Source organism: Panulirus ornatus, chromosome 11 (genome assembly GCF_036320965.1).
Source record: "Panulirus ornatus isolate Po-2019 chromosome 11, ASM3632096v1, whole genome shotgun sequence".
Classification (NCBI taxonomy): Eukaryota; Metazoa; Arthropoda; class Malacostraca; order Decapoda; family Palinuridae; genus Panulirus; species Panulirus ornatus.
The window spans coordinates 63,713,619-63,738,163 of record NC_092234.1 but is presented as its reverse complement, the minus strand read 5'-3'; the positions used below and the strand labels follow the sequence as shown (position 1 = coordinate 63,738,163).

Sequence of the window (24,545 nt, the reverse complement as noted above, 5' to 3'; positions counted from 1 at the left end):
AGGGTCAAGTCAATTGGGAGGTGAGTTTGAATGGAGAAAAACTGGAGGAAGTGAAGTGTTTTAGATATCTGGGAGTGGATCTGGCAGCGGATGGAACCATGGAAGCGGAAGTGGATCATAGGGTGGGGGAGGGGGCGAAAATTCTGGGAGCCTTGAAGAATGTGTGGAAGTCGAGAACATTATCTCGGAAAGCAAAAATGGGTATGTTTGAAGGAACAGTGGTTCCAACAATGTTGTACGGTTGCGAGGTGTGGGCTATAAATAGAGTTGTGCGCAGGAGGATGGATGTGCTGGAAATGAGATGTTTGAGGACAATGTGTGGTGTGAGGTGGTTTGATCGAGTAAGTAACGTAAGGGTAAGAGAGATGTGTGGAAATAAAAAGAGCATGGTTGAGAGAGCAGAAGAGGGTGTTTTGAAATGGTTCGGGCACATGGAGAGAATGAGTGGGGAAAGATTGACCAAGAGAATATATGTGTCGGAGGTGGAGGGAACGAGGAGAAGAGGGAGACCAAATTGGAGGTGGAAAGATGGAGTGAAAAAGATTTTGTGTGATCGGGGCCTGAACATGCAGGAGGGTGAAAGGAGGGCAAGGAATAGAGTGAATTGGAGCGATGTGGTATACCGGGGTTGACATGCTGTCAGTGGATTGAATCAAGGCATGTGAAGCGTCTGGGGTAAACCATGGAAAGCTGTGTAGGTATGTATATTTGCGTGTGTGGACGTATGTATATACATGTGTATGGGGGTGGGTTGGGCCATTTCTTTCGTCTGTTTCCTTGCGCTACCTCGCAAACGCAGGAGACAGCGGAAAAAAAAAGAAAAAAGAAAAAAATGGATGGGGTGGTTAAGAAGGGAAATGCAAGAGTTTTGGAGACAGGAGCAAGTATGCAGTCTGTTCTGGATGAGAGGGCTTGGGAAGTAAGTCAGTTGCTGTTTGCTGATGATACAGCGCTGGTGGCTGATTCAGGTGAGAAACTCCAGAAGTTGGTGACTGAGTTTGGTAAAGTGCGTGATGGAAGAAAGTTGAGAGTAAATGTAAATAAGAGCAAGGCTATTAGGTTCAGTAGGATTGAGGAACAAGTTAATTGGGAGGTAAGTTTGAATGGAGAAAAACTGGAGGAAGAGAAGACTTTTAGATATCTAGGAGTGGACTTAACAGCGGATGAAACCATGGAAGTGGAAGTGAGTCATAGGGTGGGGGAGGGGGCAAAGCAAAGGTTCTAGGAGCATTGAAGAGTGTGTGGAAGGTGAGAACGTTATCTCGGAGCAAAAATGGGTATGTTTGAAGGAATAGTGGTTCCAACAATGTTATATGGTTGCGAGCATGGGCAATAGATAGGGTTGTGCGGAGGAGGGTGGATGTGTTGGAAATAAAATGTTTGAGGACAATATGTGGCGTGAGGTGGTTTGATCGAGTAAGTAATGAAAGGGTAAGAGAGATGTGTGGTAATAAAAAGAATGTGGTGGAGAGAGCAGAAGAGTGTGTTGAAATGGTTTGGACACATGGAGAGAATGAGTGAGGAAAGATTCACAAAGAGGATATGTGTCAGAGGTGGAGGGGACGAGGACAATGTAGTATACCGGGCTTGACGTGCTATCAGTGGATTGAACTTAGTCACTGTCTCCTGCATTAGTGAGGTAGTGCAAGGAAACAGACAAAAGAATGGCCCAAAGCCACCCACATACATATGCATATACATAAATGCCCACACACGCACATATACATACCTAAACATTTCAACGTATACATACATATACATACACAGACATATGCATAGATACACATGTACATATTTATACTTGCTGCCTTCATCTATTCCCATTGCCACCCCATCACAAATGAAATGGCATTCCCTCCCCCACGCACATGCAAGGTAGCACTAGGAAAAGACATCAGTGGCCACATTTGTTCACACTCAGTCTCTAGCTGTCATGCATAATGCAACAATACCACAGCTCTCTTTCCACATCCAGGCCCCACAAAACTTTCCATGGTTTACCCCAGACGCTTCACATGCCCTGGTTCAATCCATTGACAGCACATCCAACCCCGGTATACCACATCATTCCAATTCACTCTATTCCTTGCATGCCTTTCACCCTCCTGTATGTTCAGGCCCCGATCAATCAAAATCTTTTTCACTCCATCCTTCCATCTCCAATTTGGTCTCCCGCTTCTCCTCGTTCCCTCTACCTCTGACACATATATCCTCTTTGTCAATATTTCCTCACTCATTCTCTCCATGTGACCAAATCATTTCAATACACCCTCTTCTGCTCTCTCTCAACCACACAATTTTATTACCAAACATATCTCTTACCCTTTCATTACTTACTCGATCAAACCACCTCACGCCACATATTGTCCTCAAACAATTCATTTCCAACATATCCACCTTCCTCCACCCAACCCTATCTACAGCCCATGCCTCACAACCATATAACATTGTTGGAACCACTATTCCTTCAAACATATCCATTTTTGTTGTACAAGATAACATTCTCGCCTTCCACACATTCTTCAATGCTCACAGAACCTTCGCTCCCTCCCGTACCCTGTGACTCACTTCCGCTTCCATGGTTCCATCCGCTGCTAAATCTACTCCAAGATATCTAAAACATTTAAGGAAACAGTGAAAGCTTGCACAAATGAGTGGTGGGATGAAGAAGTAAGATTGTTAGTGAAAGAGATGAGAGAGGTGTTTGGATGATTTTTGCAGGGAAGTGGTGCAAATGACTGGGAGATGTATTAAAGAAAGGAGCAGGATTTCAAGAGAAAGGTGCAAGAGGTGAAAAAGAGGGCAAATGAGAGTTGGGGTAAGAGAGTATCATTAAACTTCAGGCAGAACAAAAAGATTAAGATGTTTTGGAGGGAGGTAAATAAAGTGCATAAGACAAGAGAACAAATGGGAACATTGGTGAAGGGGGCTAATGGAGAGGTAATAAGAAGTAGTGGTAAAGTGAGAAGGAGATGGAGTGAGTAATTTGAAGGTTTGTTGAATGTGTTTGATGATAGAGTGGCAGATATAGGGTGTTTTGGTCTAGGTGGTGTGCAAAGTAAGAGGGTCAAAGAGAATGGTTTGGTAAACAGAGAAGAGGTAGTGAAAGCTTTGCGGAAGATGAAAGCCGGTAAGGTGGCAGGTCTGGATGGTATTGCAGTGGAATACATTAAAAAAGGTGGTGACTATGTTGTTGATTGGTTGGTAAGGATATTAAATGTATGTATGGTTCATGGTGAAGTGCCTGAGGATTGGTGGAATGCACGCACAGTGCCATTGTACAAAGGCAAAGGGGTTAAAGGTGAGTATTCAAATGGGAGGTAAGTTTGAATGGAGAAAAACTAGGGGAAGTGAAGTGTTTTAGATATCTAGGAGTGGACTTAGCAGCGGATGGAACCATAGAAGTGGAAGTGGGTCACAGGGTGGGGGAGGGGGCAAAGGTTCTGGGAGCATTGAAGAATGTGTGGAAGGCAAGAACATTATCTCGGAAAGCAAAAATGGATGTGTTTGAAGGAATAGTGGTTCCAACAATGTTATATGGTTGTGAGGCATGGGCTATAGATAGAGTTGTGCAGAGGAGGGTGGATGTGTTAGAAATGAACAATATGTGGTGTGAGGTGGTCTGATCAAGTATGTAATGAGAGGGTAAGAAAGATATGTGTAATAAAGAGAGTGTGGTTGAGAGAGCAGAGGAGAGTGCAGTGAAACGGTTTGGTCACATGGAGAGAATGAGTGAGGAAAGATTGACAAAGAGGATACATGTGTCAGAAGTGGAGGGAACAAGGAGAAGTGGGAGACCAAGTTGGAGGTGGAAGGACGGAGTGAAAAAAATTTTGAGGGATCGGGATTGGACAGACAGGAGGGTGAAAGGCATGCAAGGAATAAAGTGAATTGGAACATTGTGGTATACCCGGTTGGACGTGCTGTCAATGGATTGAACCAGGGTATGTAAAGTGTGTGGGGTAAACCATGGAAAGTTTTGTGGGGCCTGACTGTGGAAAGGGAGGTGTGGTTTCAGTGCATTACACATGACAGTTAGAGACTGAGTGTGAATGAATGTGGCCTTTGTTGTCTTTTCCTAGCACTACCTCGTGTGCACGCGGGGGGAGGGGGGTGCCATTTCATGTGTGGCCGGGTGGCAGCGAGAATGAATGAAGGCAGCATGTATGAATATGTACATGTGTATATATGTATATGTCTGTGTATGTATATGTATGTATACGTTGAAATGTATTTGTATGTATATAAGCGTGTATGGGCGTTTATACATATACATGTGTATGTGGGGTGGGTGGGTTGGGCCATTCTTTCATCTCTTTCCTTGCGCTACCTCTCTGACGTGGGAGACAGCAACAAAGAATAATAATAATAAAAAAAAACTAAAGAAAATACAAATTTTAATTTTTCATTCTCCTTAATGTCTGTGGGGAAGGGTGTTAGATGGATGGGGTAGGCATGCTGGCAGTAAAGAAATTCCTTATATACATATGTAATAATTATGGGATTTTTTCAACAAGTTTTCTATGGACACCAAATCACACTGCACAATTTATGCTTTCTTTTCAAGCTCTGATTTCACACTACGAATAAGTATTTTCTACATATATTTACATTTATATTTTACTCATACATCTTTATGCATTTATATATAAATTACATGAATAAACGAATATATTTCTCTGCAAAAATATTAATACTAATACTACAGAAATTGTTACTGTAGGTTGTACCTCTTTAATCTGGCAACCTTGGGATCTGGCCATTGCCGGACCACAGAAAATGCCAGAAAACAGAAAGCGACCCCTAAGTCATGCATAGTTGATGGTCCAATCTCATAGTATTCACACAAAGTCTTTAAAGTTCTTTTATCTAATTTTTCAGTAAATCTACTTTTTCAACCATAGATAATGATTTAGGCTTATGCTTGTTAGCACTACCACCATCTTCTGCACCTTGTAATCTCCCGGATGACATCCTGAAGGGCTAAAATATAGCTTAATATAAGAAATGAAAAGGACTCTTAATTAGCTTTGCTGCAGAGTAAACAGGTTTTGGTACCTTAGTGCTGCTAACAGCACTGTCTTGGTGGCAGATTCACAGACTAATAGCTCATGGTGGCAGAGTCAAAATGTGCTGCACCATGGGAGTTGCTGGACCACAGAGCGCTGGATTAGAAATGTACACCTGTATAACAATACCATCATCTGCCATCTCACCCAGAAAATATATATGCACACTCTTTCACATCCTGTAGGTGACAGATGCAAGATATTATTACCCAGCAGTGGAAGTAGGCTTCTATCGACATATATAAACAATTGGTGAAAGCAAGAAATCAGCTGGGGTTTTAAACTGAGGCATGAAACTTTAAATCGCTATGTGACATCAGAAGCAAGTCTGTAAGTGTCACCACAAGATAATGGGTGCAGGATACCCTCAATTTCTCTTCTTTCTAGGAAGTAGAGTTTGAGTTCTTTCAGTTTCTCATCATAATCTAAATGGATCTCTGCTTCCATTCCAGGATATGGTGCCAGAATCTTGGAATGCTTATTGCTTCATCAGAGCAGCATCCATCCACCTGAATGGTGTACCAAGCTTTGCTTGGTGGACAACTTCACATACCTTTTTAGCTCAATCACTTAGGAGAGCATGCTCTTGCTTTCCTCCATTTATTGGTCCCTGTGGCAACTCTCTAAGGTATATGTCTTAAGTAGCTACTACTATTCAGTTGACTTCATCACAAGATCTAGGGACAGAGACCTGAAGGAAGTGCTCAGAATAACATAGGCAAACTTTTTAACCTTTCTCCCTATGAATAAATCTGAACATAGTGTGAAAGAATGTGCAATGTGCACCAATAAGAAAAAAAAAATGACCATATCCACACTAAGTGCTGAAAACAAGCTAAAGAGGGATGGAATGGTCAGAAGTGAGAAACCATTAGACATGGAAATGGTCTGAAGAAAACTATCACATGGAAAGAAAACAGTCTAAAGCAAGACTCAGCTGAGCAACAAAACAGCTCATAATGAGAAAATATGGGTAAGAGTACAGTTTGATGCAATATAAACAACAAGTTAGAGGAACAGTTTAAAGAAAGAAGCTATTGGGCAAGCATTCCTGTCCTGCCCAGGGTTAAGCCAGCAAATGTTCAAATCCATGTTGCAGCAGTCACTCAACAGTCAACCCAGATGCTCGTCCTCCCTAAGGTGCGATTGGTAAATTGGATATAATTTCAGTCAAACATAAGAAATAACTAGCTATAAGCTAGTAAGCTTTGGTGTAAAGTCACTCTTCCCCTAATGTTCCATTGGATGACTTTTCTCGGAAGAACTTGGTAAAGGCTTCCTTCTCTTTTCTCCAGCTTCTATCATTAAACTAATAAAGCTTTGCATCAAGTGCAATTTTGTTTCCAACAATAAGTATTATCTATAGAAACTCAACGTGGTGATGGGAAAACCCCTCTCTGCTGTGGTGAGTAATCTCTTACATGGAGTTCTTCAAAGTTAATCTTCTTCCCAGAGTCATACCCACAGTCACTTAATGGTTTCATATGTAGATGACATACTTTGCATGTGGCCAAGTAATGAAGACCCCAGTCTCTTAATGGTTTCATATGTAGATGACATACTTTGCATATGGCCAAATAATGAAGACATCAGCAACTCAGTAGCCTGGTCACTTCCCATCTATTTGTTATTTGCTTCATCCACATATTAGAACAAAATTTTCTTATTTTCTTCCATGTAAAGGAGAGGAATGGGTTGGGAGAATGGAAGGGTAGGTAAGGTAACCCATAATGGGAAGGGCAACGTAAAGATGCATGAAAGTGAAAAGTGAAAAGATATCATAATGATTGATAAAATTCACATATCAGATAAAATAATTGGTTAATTTCTTTCAAACATATGACAAGATAGATGATACCTACATCAGATTACACAAGATCATCATCACCCAAATAAATAAAAGTTGCAAAAGGCTTATTAAACCAATATCTGATTAATCATCAATATATTTACACAATAAATCTTTATAATACACTGGGTAAAATACACTCATAAATTCCGTGATCTATATACAGTTAACTAAATCAAATGAGCACCCATGCACGCCAATTATATGGTAATTAGTATGCTTCTTAGGGACTAACTAATCTTCGTTTAATAAATAATCCACAAAAGACTTCCCATACATGCCTAGCTCTTTCAATACTGAGAGAAAAACCTACTTCTGAAAGCATCATCAATAAATATATTTATATATTTATTTTCATTTATTTTGCTTTATCGCTGTCTCCCACGTTAGCATGGTAGCGCAAGGAAACAGACGAAAGAATGGCCCAACCCACCCACATACATATGTATATACATACACATCCACACACACAAATATACATACCTATACATCTTAACGTATACATATATATACACACACAGACATATACATCTATACACATGTACATAATTCACACTGTTTGCCTTTATTCATTCCCATCACCACCTCACCACACATGATATAACAACCCCCTCCCCCTTCATGTGTGCGTGGTAGTGCTAGGAAAAGACAACAAAGGCCCCATTCGTTCACATTCAGTCTCTAGCTGTCATGTAATAATGCCCGAAACCACAGCTCCCTTTCCACATCCAGGCCCCACACAACTTTCCATGGTTTACCCCAGACGCTTCACATGCCCTGATTCAATCCACTGACAGCACGTCGACCCTGGTATACCACATCAATCCAATTCACTCTATTCCTTGCAAGCCTTTCACCCTTCTGCATGTTCAGGCCCCGATCACTCAAAATCTTTTTCACTCCATCTTTCCACCTCCAATTTGGTCTCCCACTTCTCCTTGTTCCCTCCACCTCTGACACATATATCCTCTTGGTCAATCTTTCCTCACTCATTCTCTCCATGTGACCAAACCATTTCAAACACCCTCTTCTGCTCTCTCAACCATACTCTTTTTATTACCACACATCTCTCTTACCCTATTATTACTTACTCGATCAAACCACCTCACACCACATATTATCCTCAAACATCTCATTTCCAGCACATCCACCCTCCTCCGCACAGCTCTATCCATAGCCCATGCCTTGCGACCATACAACATTGTTGGAACCACTATTCCTTCAAACATACCCATTTTTGCTTTCCAAGATAATTTTCTCGACTTCCACACATTCTTCAAGGCTCCCAGAACTTTCGCCCCCTCCCCCACCCTATGATTCACTTCCGCTTCCACAGTTCCATCCGCTGCCAAATCCACTCCCAGATATCTAAAACACTTCACTTCCAGTTTTTCTCCATTCAAACTTACCTTCCAATTGATTTGACCCTCAACCCTACTGTACCTAATGACCTTGCTCTTATTCACATTTAGTCTCAACTTTCTTCTCTCACATACTTTACCAAACTCAGTCACCAGCTTCTGCAGTTTCTCACATGAATCAGCCACCAGCGCTGTATCATCAGCGAACAACAACTGACTCACTTCCCAAGCTCTCTCATCCACAACAGACTGCATACTTGCCCATCTTTACAAAACCCTTGCATTCACCTCCCTAACAACCCCATCCATAAACAAATTAAACAACCATGGAGACATCACACACCCCTGCCGCAAACCTACATTCACTGAGAACCAATCACTTTCCTCTCTTCCTACACGTACACATGCCTTACATCCTCGATAAAAACTTTTCACTGCTTCTAACAACTTGCCTCCCACACCATATATTCTTAGCACCTTCCACAGAGCATCTCTATCAACTCTATCATATGCCTTCTCCAGATCCATAAATGCTACATACAAATCCATTTGCTTTTCTAAGTATTTCTCACATACATTCTTCAAAGCAAACACCTGATCCACACATCCTCTACCACTTCTGAAACCACACTGCTCTTCCCCAATTTGGTGCTCTGTACATGCCTTCACCCTCTCAGTCAATACCCTCCCATGTAATTTCCCATGAATACTCAACAAACTTATACCTGTGTAATTTGAGCACTCACCTTTGTCCCCTTTGCCTTTGTACAATGGCACTATGCAAGCATTCCGCCAATCCTCAGGCACCTCACCATGAGTCATACATACAGTAAATAACCTTACCAACCAGTTAACAATACAGTCACCCCCTTTTTTAATAAATTCCACTGCAATACCATCCAAACCCGCTGCCTTGCCGGCTTCCATCTTCCGCAAAGCTTTTACTACCTCTTCTTTGTTTACCAAATCATCCTCCCTAACCCTTTCACTTTGCACACCACCTCGACCAAAACACCCTATATCTGCCACTCTATCATCAAACACATTCAACAAACCTTCAAAATACTCACTCCATCTCCTTCTCGCATCACCACTACTTGTTATCACCTCCCCATTAGCCCCCTTCACCGAAGTTCCCACTTGTTCCCTTGTCTTACACACTTTATTTACCTCCTTCCAAAACATCTTTTTATTCTCCCTAAAATTTAAGGATACTCTCTCACCCCAACTCTCATTTGCCCTCTTTTTCACCTCTTGCACCTTTCTCTTGACCTCTTGCCTCTTTCTTTTATACATCACCCAATCATTTGCATTATTTCCCTGCAAAAATCGTCCAAATGCCTCTCTCTTCTCTTTCACTAATAATCTTACTTTTTCATCCCACCACTCAATACCCTTTCTAATCTGCCCACCTCCCACACTTCTCATGCCACAATTTGAATGCAAAGGTGAGTAATGTGGTTGAGGGTATAATTGGTGTACATGGGGTGTTCAGTGTTGTAAATGGAAATGGTGAAGAGCTTGTAGATTTAGATTTATGTACTGAAAAAGTACTTGTGATTGGGAACACCTGGTTTAAAAAGAGAGATATACATAAGTATACGTATGTAAGTAGGAGAGATGGCCAGAGAGCATTATTGAATTCTGTGTTAATTGATAGGCACGCGAAAGAGAGACTTTTGGATGTTAATGTGCTGAGAGGTGCAACTGGAGGGATGCCTGATCATTATCTTGTGGAGGCGAGGGTGAAGTTTTGTAGAGGTTTTCAGAAAAGAAGAGAGAATGTTGGGGTGAAGAGAGTGGTGAGAGTAAGTGCGCTTGGGAAGGAGACTTGTGTGAAGAAGTACCAGGAGGAATGAGTACAGAATGGAAAAATGTGAGAACGAAGGACATAAGGGGAGTGGGGGAGGAATGGGATGTATTTAGGAAAGCAGTGATGGCTTGTGCAAAAGATGCTTGTGGCATGAGAAGCGTGAGAGGTGGGTAGATTAGAAAGGGTAGTGAGTGGTGGGATGAAGAAGTGAGATTGTTAGTGAAAGAGAAGAGAGAGGCATTTGGACGATTTTTGCAGGGAAATAATACAAATGAGTGGGAGATGTATAAAAGAAAGAGGCAAGAGGTCAAGAGAAAGGTGCAAGAGGTGATAAAGAGGGCAAATGAGAGTTGGAGTGAGAGAGTATCATTAAATTTTAGGGAGAATAAAAAGATGTTTTGGAAGGAGGTAAATAATGTGAGTAAGACAAAAGGATCAATGGGAACTTCAGTGAAGGGGGTTAATGGGGAGGTGATAAGTAGTGGTGATGTGAGAAGGAGATGGAGTGAGTATTTTCAAGGTTCGTTGAATGTGTTTGATGATAGAGTGGCAGATATAGGGTGTTTTGGTTGAGGTGGTGTGCAAAGTGAGAGGGTTAGGGAGAATGATTTGGTAAACAGAGAAGAGGTAGTAAAAGCTTTGCGGAAGATGAATGCCGGCAAGGCTGTGGGTTTGGATGGTATTGCAGTGGAATTTATTAAAAAAGGGGGTGACTGTATTGTTGACTGGTTGGTAAGGTTATTTAATGTATGTATGACTCATGGTGAGGTGCCTGAGGATTGGCGGAATGCTTACATAGTGCCATTGTACAATGGCAAAGGGGATAAAATTGAGTGCTCAAATTACAGAGGTATAAGTTTGTTGAGTATTCCTGGGAAATTATATGGGAGGGTATTGATTGAGAGGGTGAAGGCATGTACAGAGCATCAGATTGGGGAAGAGCAGTGTGGTTTCAGAAGTGGTAGAGGATGTGTGGATCAGGTGTTTGCTTTGAAGAATGTATACGAGAAATACTTAGAAAAGCAAATGGATTTGTATGTAGCATATATGGATCTGGAAAAGGCATATGATAGAGTTGATAGAGATGCTCTGTGGAAGGTATTAAGAATATATGGTGTGGGAGGCAAGTTGTTAGAAGCAGTGAAAAGTTTTTATTGAGGATGTAAGGCATGTGTACGTGAAGGAAAAGAGGAAAGTGATTGGTTCTCAGTGAATGTAGGTTTGCGGCAGGGGTGTGTGATGTCTCCATGGTTGTTTAATTTGTTTATGGATGGGGTTGTTAGGGAGGTGAATACAAGAGTTTTGGAAAGAGGGGCAAGTATGCCATCTGTTGTGGATGAAAGAGCTTGGGAAGTCAGTTGTTGTTAGCTGATGATATAGCACTGGTGGCTGATTTGTGTGAGAAACTGCAGAAGCTAGTGACTGAGTTTGGTAAAGTGTGTGAAAGAAGAAAGCTGAGAGTAAATGTGAATAAGAGCAAGGTTAATAGGTACAGTAGGGTTGAGGGACACGTCAATTGGGAGGTAAGTTTGAATGGAGAAAAACTGGAGGAAGTGAAGTGTTTTAGATATCTGGGAGTGGATTTGGCAGCGGATGGAACCGTGGAAGCGGAAGTAAATCATAGGGTTGGGTAGGGGGTGAAAGTTCTGGGAGCGTTGAAGAATGTGTGGAAGTCGAGAACATTATCTCAGAAAGCAAAAATGGGTATGTTTGAAGGAACAGATGTTCCAACAATGTTGTATGGTTGCGAGGCGTGGGCTATACATAGAGTTGTGCAGAGGAGGGTGATGGGCTGGAAATGAGATGTTTGAGGACAATATGTGGTGTGAGGTGGTTTGATCGAGTAAGTAATAATAGGGTAAGAGAGATGTGGGGTAATAAAAAGTGTGGTTGAGAGAGTAGAAGAGGGTGTTTTAAAATAGTTTGGTCACATGGAGAGAATGAGCGAGGAAAGATTAACCAAGAGGATATATGTGTCAGAGGTGGAGGGAACGAGGAAAAGTGGGAGACCAAATTGGAGGTGGAAAGATGGAGTGAAAAAGATTTTGAGTGATCGGGGCCTGAACATGCAGGAGGGTGAAAGGTGCACAAGGAATAGAGTGAATTGGAACGATGTGGTATACCGGGGTCAATGTGCTGTCAATGGACTGAACCAGAACATGTGAAGCATCTGTTGTAAACCATGGAAAGTTCTGTGGGGCCTGGATGTGGAAAGGGAACTGTGGTTTCAGTGCATTATTACATGACAGCTAGAGACTGAGTGTGAACGAATGTGGCCTTTGTTGTCTTTTCCTAGCGCTACCTCGTGCACATGAGGTGCGGAGGGGGTTGTTATTTCATGAATTATGTACATGTGTATATATGTATATGTCTGTGTGTGTATATATATGTATATGTTGAGATGTATAGGTATGTATATTTGCGTGTGTGGACATGTATGTATATACATGTGTACGTTGGTGGGTTGGGCTATTCTTTAGTCTGTTTCACTGAGCTACCTCACTGATGTAGGAAACAGCAATTAAGTATAATGAATAATAAATAATGTAATATTGGAAATGATCACAGATGAGTGAGTGATCAAATACATTCCTTCTAATCCAAGGGGAAATGAAACATGATAAGTTCCCAACTGCACTTTAGGTGTAATGATCACATCATCAGGGGAAATACAAGAAATATAACAATCGGTTGATATACAAGGAAAAAACGTAGTAGGCCGCCATTTAGTAAACAAGTGACTACCTGAGTGAAGGTCAGGTACATTCAAGTCTAGCAACATGCGTATCATAAAATCTATTATGTGGGCAAGAAAATGAGCTGTTTACAAATACTATCAACAAAAAAGTTATCCAATTTGGATAGACCTTCACTAATATTATCACTGCAATTTTTTGTGTGTATAATAACAGAAGATTCAATGATTTTCACAAGGTACAAGAGTTTGAGTTAATAACTGAGATGGCAATACTCCAGTCAATACAATGATCAAAATTTCTATCATGATTAAAAAAGGCATTTGGTTCTTGTCCTGTTCTTCTACTATATTCATGTTGCTTAAGTATAACAGAAAGATCCTTATCAGTCTGCCCAACATACCACATATGACAGATTTTGTATGGAACTCTATAAACATAGTATGCAGAACCTTATGGTGAGTTCCTAATTAAGATATTCTTTATAATATTGTTGTTCACAAGCTGACCAGGGTTGAGCACATAAATCTGAATCCTGGTTGCGGCAGTTGGTCCACATTCAACCCAGCTGTTCATCCATCCCTAGGGGTTGGTTGATAGAATGGGTACCTAGCTCAGTCTAGGGAATATATATATATATATATATATATATATATATATATATATATATATATATATATATATATATATATATATATATATTGGTCGCGTGGAGAGGATGAGTGAGGAAAGGTTGACGGGAGGATGTGTGTGTCGGAGGTGGGGGGAGCGGGGAGATGTGGGGGACCGGATTGGGGGTGGAGGGGTGGGGTGGGGGGTTTCGAGTGATCGGGGCCTGTACATGCGGGAGGGTGGGGGGCGTGCGGGGAATGGAGTGAGTTGGAGTGATGTGGTATACCAGGGTCGATGTGCTGTCAGCGGATTGAACCAGGGCATGTGAAGCGTCTGGGGTATACCAGGGCAAGTTTTGTGGGGCCTGGATGTGGAATGGGAGCTGTGGTTTCGGTGCATTATACCTGATACCTAGAGACTGAGTGTGAACTAATGTGGCCTTTGTTGTCCTTTCCTAGCACTACCTTGCGCGTGTCTGGGAGGAGGGGGGTGTCATTTGATGTGTGGCGGGGTGGCATTGGGAATGAATAAAGGCAGCAAGTATGAAGTATGTACATGTGTATATATGTATATGTCTGTGTATGTATATATATATGTATATGTTGAAATGTATAGGTATGTATATGTGCGTGTGTGGATGTTTATGTATATCCATGTGTATGTGGATGGGTTTGGCCTTTCTTCATCTGTTTCCTTGCACTACCTTGCTAATGCGGGAGACAGTGACAAAGAATGATATAATATATATTTTATTATATTTTTTTTATTTTGCTTTGTCGCTGTCTCCCGCATTAGCGAGGTAGCGCAAGGAAACAGATGAAAGAATGGCCCAACCCACCCACATACACATGTATATACATACACGTCCACACACGCAAATATACTTACTTATACATCTCAATGTACACATATATATACACACACAGACATATACATATATACACATGTACATAATTCATACTGCCTGCCTCTATTTATTCCCATTGCCACCCCGCCACACATGGAATAACAACCCCCCCTTATGTGTGCGAAGTAGCACTAGGAAAAGACAACAAAGACCCCATTCATTCACACTCAGTCTATAGCTGTCATGTAATAATGCACTGAAACCACAGCTCCCTTTCCACATCCAGGCCCCACAGACCTTTCCATGGTTTACCCCAGATGCTTCACATGCCCTGGTTCAATCCACTGACAGCACATCGACCCTGGTATACCACATCGTTCCAATTCACTCTAGTCCTTGCACACCTTTCACCCTCCTGCATGTTCAGGCCCTGTTCACTCAAAATCTTTTTCACTCCATCTTTCCACCTCCAATTTGGTCTCCCTCTTCTCCTCGTTCCCTCCACCTCTGACACATATATCCTCTTGGTCAATCTTTCCTCACTCATTCTCTCCATGTGACCAAACCATTTCAAAACACCCTCTTCTGCTCTCTCAACCACACTCTTTTTATCATCACACATCTCTCTTACCCTATTATTACTTACTCGATCAAACCACCTCACACCACATATTGTCCTCAAACATCTCATTTCCAGCACATCCACCCTCCTCTGCACAACTCTATCCATAGCCCATGCCTCGCAACCATACAACATTGTTGGAACCACTATTCCTTCAAACATACCCATTTTTGCTTTCCGAGATAATGTTCTCGACTTCCAAACATTCTTCAAGGCTCCCAGAACTCTTGCACCCTCCCCAACCCTATGATTTACTTCCACTTCCATGGTTCCATCCACTGCCAAATCCACTCCCAGATATCTAAAACACTTCACTTCCTCCAGTTTTTCTCCATTCAAACTTACCTCCCAATTGACTTGTCCCTTAACCCTACTGTACCTAATAACCTTGCTCTTATTCACATTTATATATATATATATATATATATATATGTGTGTGTGTGTGTGTGTGTGTGTGTGTGTGTGTGTGTGTGTGTGTGTGTGTGTAGCATTGATAGAATAGCCTTGATTAGGGCCTCAGCTGCCTATGCTGTCTCAGCTAACATTAAAAAAAAGGAAATGGGAGAGAAAGCATTGGAAGAGGTGAGAGAATTAAAGTAACTGGGAGCTGTCCTGGGTAAGTTTGGTGATATGGAAAGAGATAAAAGGAAGAGAGCAATATAGGGAAGAGGTCCCTTATAGAAAAATGAAGGGTAGAGATGTAAGTATGGAAGTTAGGAGAGGATTAAGGGACAGCAAAGTCCTCCTAACCCTGACCTATGCTGCTGAAACATGGAAATGGAATGAGTCACAGAGGCCAAAAATCCAGGCTGCATAAATGAGCTATTTGAGAGGAGCATGTGGTACGAATAGATGGAATGAAGAAAGAAATGACTACGTATATAAGAGATGTGGTATGGCAGAGAATGCAAAGGGAGTAAAGTGTGGAGTGATAGAGTGGGTGATATCTAATCCTTTGAGGTGGTTTGGACATGTGGAAAGAGTGCAAGGTGGGGGGTTTACAATGAGAGTGTATGATATTACCATTAAAGGGGTTAGCGAGAGAGGAAGACCACCAGTAACATGAGGAAAAAAGTGGAAGAATACTGGTGAGAGAAATGGTGGAAGAATGTGTGGAATAGCATATGTGAGGGAGACATATAAAGCCAGAGATAAGTGGAGACTCTTTTACTGAGGCCACCCTCGTGATGGGAGTTTGTGAATGGAACAGGTGTCAGAGATAGATAGATAGATAGACAGATAGATAGATAGATAGATAGATAGACTGATAGAATATTCATAGTCTTCACCATTTTCACATACCCTGTATATAAAACATACTGTTTTCTTTTATCTTATCTCAGGTTATCTTATAAACTGAAAGTATTCACATATATGAAAGAAGACTCAGCAGTATTGTCACTATTAACTACCATTTTAATAACTGTTGTTATCAAGTTTGTATTTCATCTCTTCCTTCTTGCCTTTCACTCAGTTATACATCCATTTCTAACAAAATCATAAAGATCAACAGTCACATACATCATTCTTAATAGAACTTCCTCAGCAACCTTCACTACACCTTTTTTGCTTTTTCTTTTTTCCTTCACTGAATACCATTCTACTTGCATTAAGAGAAGACCTCCTTTTATTGATAATGTTCTTAATTCTAGATTTTACTCCCTCAACTTTATATAAAGTGCTATACAAATATTTTCTAAAATTTCACTTTATGTGCTTAACCATTTAATCACAACTTGCTGTCTGACTCAATTTCAAACAAAAATTCAGTGCATTTAGAAGAGATTTCTTACAAATGCTAATAATTCTCAAGCTAACTTGTTTTCATGTAAATTATTTCCATAACCTCCCATAACTCAATGTTCAGTTGATCTCCCCTTAACTTATATTGATTATGGATGACACTACACCAGATGAATATCAAGCACTGCTGTCTATACACATTCAAATGTTTAACTAAAGGACAAAGTCGACATCTCACTCTTCAAAAGCTACCTAATAATCTCAATCAGAGAAATACAAAGTCCATTTACAGTTCTGCATTATTCTGTGCAGAAGTCACTAATTATAGTGAATTCAACGGAAAACATATATTACTTATCCCCAACAAATATCCAGCTTTCAACTAAACCAATGGTACTCCTTAAAATTTCCACAGCTGTATATCTCTGCATTTTCTCAAGTTCTATATTCAGTTTTAATGCTTGAAACATTTGCTGAATATTCTGTTATTCTTAAAAAGAAAAAAAAAATGCCTCAAGATATTAACTACTACTGAAAAAAAAGAAAATATATATATATATTTATTCTATTATTTTTTATTATACTTTGTCGCTGTCTCCCGCGTTTGCGAGGTAGCGCAAGGAAACAGACGAAAGAAATGGCCCAACCCCCCCCCATACACATGTATATACATACGTCCACACACGCAAATATACATACCTACACAGCTTTCCATGGTTTACCCCTGACGCTTCACATGCCTTGATTCAATCCACTGACAGCACGTCAACCCCGGTATACCACATCGCTCCAATTCACTCTATTCCTTGCCCTCCTTTCACCCTCCTGCATGTTCAGGCCCCGATCACACAAAATCTTTTTCACTCCATCTTTCCACCTCCAATTTGGTCTCCCTCTTCTCCTCGTTCCCTCCACCTCCGACACATATATCCTCTTGGTCAATCTTTCCTCACTCATTCTCTCCATGTGCCCAAACCACTTCAAAACACCCTCTTCTGCTCTCTCAACCACGCTCTTTTTATTTCCACACATCTCTCTTACCCTTACGTTACTCACTCGATCAAACCACCTCACACCACACATTGTCCTCAAACATCTCATTTCCAGCACATCCATCCTCCTGCGCACAACTCTATCCATAGCCCACGCCTCGCAACCATACAACATTGTTGGAACCACTATTCCTTCAAACATACCCATTTTTGCTTTCCAAGATAATGTTCTCGACTTCCACACATTCTTCAAGGCCCCCAGAATTTTCGCCCCCTCCCCCACCCTATGATCCACTTCCGCTTCCATGGTTCCATCCGCTGCCAGATCCACTCCCAGATATCTAAAACACTTCACTTCCTCCAGTTTTTCTCCATTCATATATATATATATTTTTTTTGCTTTGTCGCTGTCTCCCGCGTTTGCGAGGTAGCGCAAGGAAACAGACGAAAGAAATGGCCCAACCCACCCCCATACACATGTATATACATATGTCCACACATGCAAATATACATACCTACACAGCTTTCCATGGTTTACCCCAGACGCTTCACATGCCCTGATTCAATCCACTGACAGCACGTCAACCCCGGTATACCACATCGATCCAATTCACTCTATTCCTTGCCCTCCTTTCACCCTCCTGCATGTTCAGGCTCCGATCACACAAAATCTTTTTCACTCCATCTTTCCACCTCCAATTTGGTCTCCCACTTCTCGTTCCCTCCACCTCCGACACATATATCCTCTTGGTCAATCTTTCCTCACTCATTCTCTCCATGTGCCCAAACCATTTCAAAACACCCTCTTCTGCTCTCTCAACCATGCTCTTTTTATTTCCACACATCTCTCTTACCCTTACGTTACTTACTCGATCAAACCACCTCACACCACATACTGTCCTCAAACATCTCATTTCCAGCACATCCACCCTCCTCCGCACAACTCTATCCATAGCCCATGCCTCGCAACCATACAACATTGTTGGAACCACTATTCCTTCAAACATAGCCATTTTTGCTTTCGGAGATAATGTTCTTGACTTCCACACATTCTTCAAGGCTCCAAGGATTTTCGCCCCCTCCCCCACCCTACGATTCACTTCTGCTTCCATGGTTCCATCTGCTGCCAGATCCACTCCCAGATATCTAAAACACTTTACTTCCTCCAGTTTTTCTCCATTCAAACTTACCTCCCAATTGACTTGACCCTCAACCCTTGAAGAATGTGTGGAAGTTGAGAACATTATCTCGGAGAGCAAAAATGAGTATGTTTGAAGGAATAGTGGTTCCAATAATGTTGTATGGTTGCGAGGCGTGGGCTATGGATAGAGCTGTGCGCAGGAGGGTGGATGTGCTGGAAATGAGATGTTTGAGGACAATGTGTGGTGTGAGGTGGTTTGATCAAGTAAGTAATGTAAGGGTAAGAGAGATGAGTGGAAATAAAAAGAGCGTGGTTGAGAGAGCAGAAGAGGGTGTTTAGAAATGGTTTGGGCACATGGAGAGAATGAGTGAGGAAAGATTGACCAAGAAGATATATGTGTCGGAGGTGGAGGGAACGAGGAGAAGTGGGAGACCAAATTGGAGGTGCAAAGATGGAGTGAAAAAGATTTTGAGTGATTGGGGCCTGAACATGCATGAGGGTGAAAGGCGGGCAAGGAATAGAGTGAACTGGATCGATGTGGTATACCGGGGTTGACGTACTGTCAGTGGATTGAATCAGGGCATGTGAAGCGTCTGGGGTAAACTATGGAAAGTTGTGTGGGGCCTGGATGTGGAATGGGAGCTGTGGTTTTGGGCATTATTGTATGACAGCTAGAGACTGAGTGTGAACGAATGGGGCCTTTGTTGTCTTTTCCTAGCGCTACCTCGCACACATGAGGGGGGAGGGAGATGGTATTCCATGTGTGGCGAGGTGGCGATGGGAATGAATAAAGGCAGACAGTGTGAATTGTGTGCATGGGTATATATGTACGTGTCTGTGTGTGTATATATAAAAGAAAGAGACAGGAGGTCAAGAGAAAGGTGCAAGAGGTGAAAAAGAGGGCCAATGAGAGTTGGGGTGAGAGAGTATCATTAAATTTTAGGGAGAATAAAAAGATGTTCTGGAAGGTAAATAAAGTGCGTAAGACAAGGGAGCAAATGGGAACTTCAGTGAAGGGCGCAAATGGGGAGGTGATAACAAGTAGTGGTGATGTGAGATGGAGTGAGTATTTTGAAGGTTTGTTGAATGTGTTTGATGATAGAGTGGCAGATATAGGGTGTTCTGGTTGAGGTGGTGTGCAAAGTGAGAGGGTTAGGGAAAATGATTTGGTAAACAGAGAAGAGGAAGTAAAAGCTTTGCGGAAGATTAAAGCCGGCAAGGCAGCAGGTTTGGATGGTATTGCAGTGGAATTTATTAAAAAAGGGGGTGACTGTATTACTGACTGGTTGGTAAGGTTATTTAATGTATGTATGACTCATGGTGAGGTGCCTGAGGATTGGCAGAATGCGTGCATAGTGCCATTGTACAAAGGCAAAGGGGATAAGAGTGAGTGCTCAAATTACAGAGGTATAAGTTTGTTGAGTATTCCTGGGAAATTATATGGGAGGGTATTGATTGAGAGGGTGAAGGCATGTACAGAGCATCAGATTGGGGAAGAGCAGTGTGGTTTCAGAAGTGGTAGAGGATGTGTGGATCAGGTGTTTGCTTTGAAGAATGTATGTGAGAAATACTTAGAAAAGCAAATGGATTTGTATGTAGCATATATGGATCTGGAAAAGGCATATGACAGAGTTGATAGAGATGCTCTGTGGAAGGTATTAAGAATATATGGTGTGGGAGGCAAGTTGTTAGAAGCAGTGAAAAGTTTTTATCGAGGATGTAAGGCATGTGTACGTGTAGGAAGAGAGGAAAGTGATTGGTTCTCAGTGAATGTAGGTTTGCGGCAGGGGTGTGTGATGTCTCCATGGTTGTTTAATTTGTTTATGGATGGGGTTGTTAGGGAGGTGAATGCAAGAGTTTTGGAAAGAGGGGCAAGTATGAAGTCTGTTGGGGATGAGAGAGCTTGGGAAGTGAGTCAGTTGTTGTTTGCTGATGATACAGCGCTGGTGGCTGATTCATGTGAGAAACTGCAGAAGCTGGTGACTGAGTTTGGTAAAGTGTGTGAAAGAAGAAAGTTAAGAGTAAATGTGAATAAGAGCAAGGTTATTAGGTACAGTAGGGTTGAGGGTCAAGTCAATTGGGAGGTAAGTTTGAATGGAGAAAAACTGGAGGAAGTAAAGTGTTTTAGATATCTGGGAGTGGATCTGGCAGCGGATGGAACCATGGAAGCGGAAGTGGATCATAGGGTGGGGGAGGGGGCGAAAATTCTGGGAGCCTTGAAGAATGTGTGGAAGTCGAGAACATTATCTCGGAAAGCAAAAATGGGTATGTTTGAAGGAATAGTGGTTCCAACAATGTTGTATGGTTGCGAGGCGTGGGCTATGGATAGAGTTGTGTGCAGGAGGATGGATGTGCTGGAAATGAGATGTTTGAGGACAATGTGTGGTGTGAGGTGGTTTGATCGAGTAAGTAACGTAAGGGTAAGAGAGATGTGTGGAAATAAAAAGAGCGTGGTTGAGAGAGCAGAAGAGGGTGTTTTGAAATGGTTTGGGCACATGGAAAGAATGAGTGAGGAAAGATTGACCAAGAGGATATATGTGTCGGAGGTGGAGGGAATGAGGAGAAGTGGGAGACCAAACTGGAGGTGGAAAGATGGAGTGAAAAAGATTTTGTGTGATCGGGGCCTGAACATGCAGGAGGGTGAAAGGAGGGCAAGGAATAGAGTGAATTGGATCGATGTGGTATACCGGGGTTGACGTGTTGTCAGTGGATTGAATCAGGGCATGTGAAGCGTCTAGGGTAAACCATGGAAAGCTGTGTAGGTATGTATATTTGCGTGTGTGGACGTATGTATATACATGTGTATGGGGGTGGGTTGGGCCATTTCTTTAGTCTGTTTCCTTGCGCTACCTCGCAAACGCGGGAGACAGCGGAAAAAAAAAAATATATATATATATGCTCTAGCATCAGAAAAAGCTCGAGTAAATCCAGATAAAAGAAGCAGAAACAAAAACTGTAAATAAGAAATACAAATGACTACAATCTGTGCTGGAGTTTATAAAATTTTTCAATTAAAACACATTCACTATAAACATAAGTTGACTTTTAGTAAGCAACATGATGAAATCATCATATAACAACTCTGTGGTTCATCTACAAATATTCCATAGTTTACTAATGATATTTCATTTTTCTTCTTGAAAGAAAATTCTGAATAAATAAATTTCTAAATAAAGCTGCATAAAGCACTTTCCTTAATACTCTTACAATCTTCTGTATCTGTTATTTCAATCTATTCCTGAAGCATCTTATGCTTTAGTCTAAAATGACTCTTGAGGTTGCTGGGATCACCAGTGGAATAGAGGCAAAGACTACAATGGTAGGGCCTCTCACCAGTGTGAGTCCTAATATGTTTTTTCAAGTTGAATTTTTTCTGAGTCACATGCGGGCAGTAGGCACATTTAAAGAAACGAAGTTGTTCATAACTCTGTGTTGGCAGAGTGTGTGACCAAGTGGACACAGCCAGTGTATGGAGCAGCTGGTCGGCTTGAGGATGTTGGGTGGAAGGATCAAGCACACCACCAGGCACTCCTCCCATTGTCCTGCTGCCACACTGAAAAGAGAGGCACCAGTTCAGTGAGTGACTGGTCTGCACTGTCCTCCATCCTATACCCAACAACTTGCAAGTTATTCGAAAGAAAAACTACAGGCAATACATACATATATATCCACATCAGGATAGCTTAACACCCATGGGGGCCCAACTAATATCCATACATTTCAATCATAAAGGCTTTTGAACTTTTCAATACCACTTGCATTCACTTCCTACACATCTAATTAGTTTCATTTGTCCATAACTCTGATATCAATAAAATGGTTTATCATACCCTTTTCACACTAACCTTGCCAAATCTCCAAATAACCCATCTTTCTCTGCATTCTCTGGTGAATTTAAGGAACTCTTCTTTGGTAAACTCACTGTGGCCTCCAAGGAATTACGTATTTATCATGTCTGTACTGATATTTTTCTTCCAGAGAGGGCAGACTGAGCAACTCCCTCCCCCATCCTCTCCATTTAATCCACTCATTGTGGTATATTCTAGCATGGGCTAAATATAAATCACATATAAATGTGTTTTTGTTATATGTCTGCCATTTCCCATGTAAGCGAGGGACTGCTAGGAACAGACAAAGAAAGGCCCTATTTCTTCACATCTATTCTTTAGCTGTTACATATAATGACTGGGGCCTGAACATGCAGGTGCATGAAAGGTGTGCATGGGATGAAGTGAATTGGAATAATGTAGTATTAGAGGTCAACGTGCTGTTAATGGACTGAACCAAGGCATGTGAAGAGGCCAGTAGAAGCCATGGAAAGGGCTGTGGGGCCTGGTTGTGGAGAGGGAGCTGTGGTTTTCATGCATTACATATAACAGCTAGAGAATGGGTGTGAATGAATGTGGCTTTTCTTCTTCTGTTTGAGTCACTGTTGCAGGAATGGTGATCATGCAAAAAAGAAATGTGTACACACACAAACACACATATATATATTCGGTGCATTACACATGACAGCTAGCAACTGACTGTGAACGAATATGGCCTTTGTGTCTTTACTCCTGGTGTGACCTCACTGAGGCAGGGGATAGCAATGCTGTTTTCCTGTGGGGCGGGGTCACAACAGAAATGGATAAAGACAAGCAAGTATGAATATGTACTTGTGTATGTATATAAAGTCTGCACATGCGTACATATCTGTTGATATGTATATGTAAGTATATATGCATATGTGGCCATTTATGTATATAAATGTGTATATGAATGGATGAGCCATTCTTCGTCTGTTTCCTGTTGCTACCTTGCTGATATGGGAAACAGCAATTATGTATAATGATATATTTACTTATTTATTTATCTATTTTGCTTTGTCGCTGTCTCCCGTGTTAGCGAGGTAGCGCAAGGAAACAGACGAAAGAATGGCCCAACACACCCAAATACACACGTCCACCCACGCAAATATACATACCTATACATCTCAACGCATACATATATATTTACACACATAGACATATACATATATACACATGTACATAATTCATACTGTCTGCCTATATTCATTCCCATCGCCACCTCGCCACATATGAAATAACAACCCCCTCCGCCAATGTGTGCGAGGTAGTGCTAGGAAAAGACAACAAAGGCCCCATTCGTTCACACTCAGTCTCTAGCTGTCATGTAATAATGCACCGAAACCACAGTTCCCTTTCCACATCCAGGCCCCACAGAACTTTCCATGGTTTACCCTGGAATTCGCTCTATTCCTTGCATGCCTTTCATCCTCCTGCATGTTCAGGCCCCAGTCACTCAAAATCTTTAGCACTCCATCTTTCCACCTCCAATTTGGTCTCCCACTTCTCCTAGTTCACTCCACCTCTGACACATATATCCTCTTGGTCAATCTTTCCTCACTCATTCTCTCCATGTGACAAAACCATTTCAAAACACCCTCTTCTGCTCTCTCAACCACACTCTTTTTATTACCACACATCTCTCTTACCCTATTATTACTTACTCGATCAAACCACCTCACACCACACATTGTCCTCAAACATCTCATTTCCAACACATCCACTCTCCTCCACACAAATCTATCTATAGCCCATGCCTCGCAACCATATAACATTGTTGGAACCACTTTCTTCAAACATACCCATTTTGCTTTCCGAGATGATGTTCTCGACTTCAACACATTCTTCAAGGCTCCCAGAACTTTCGCCCCCTCCCCCACCCTATGATTCACTTCTGCTTCCATGGTTCCATCCGCTGCCAAATCCATTCCCAGATAGCTAAAACACTTCAC

General features: G+C 41.7%; 1 protein-coding gene across 7 annotated transcripts in view; it reads right to left on the bottom strand.

Annotated features, from left to right (window-relative positions):
- The window catches only part of LOC139751609 (uncharacterized), a 430,524-nt gene that overhangs the window by 138,380 nt on the left and 267,599 nt on the right, over nt 1-24,545 (bottom strand). The window contains exon 5 of one of the 7 annotated variants that reach the window (XM_071667221.1): nt 21,662-22,298. The exons of the other annotated variants lie outside the window; for them this stretch is intronic. Coding sequence (XP_071523322.1) covers nt 21,978-22,298 — 321 coding nt within the window. The 3' untranslated portion in view covers nt 21,662-21,977. Of the gene's footprint in view, nt 1-21,661; nt 22,299-24,545 lie in introns of those variants that run through there. 7 annotated transcript variants of the gene reach the window in all.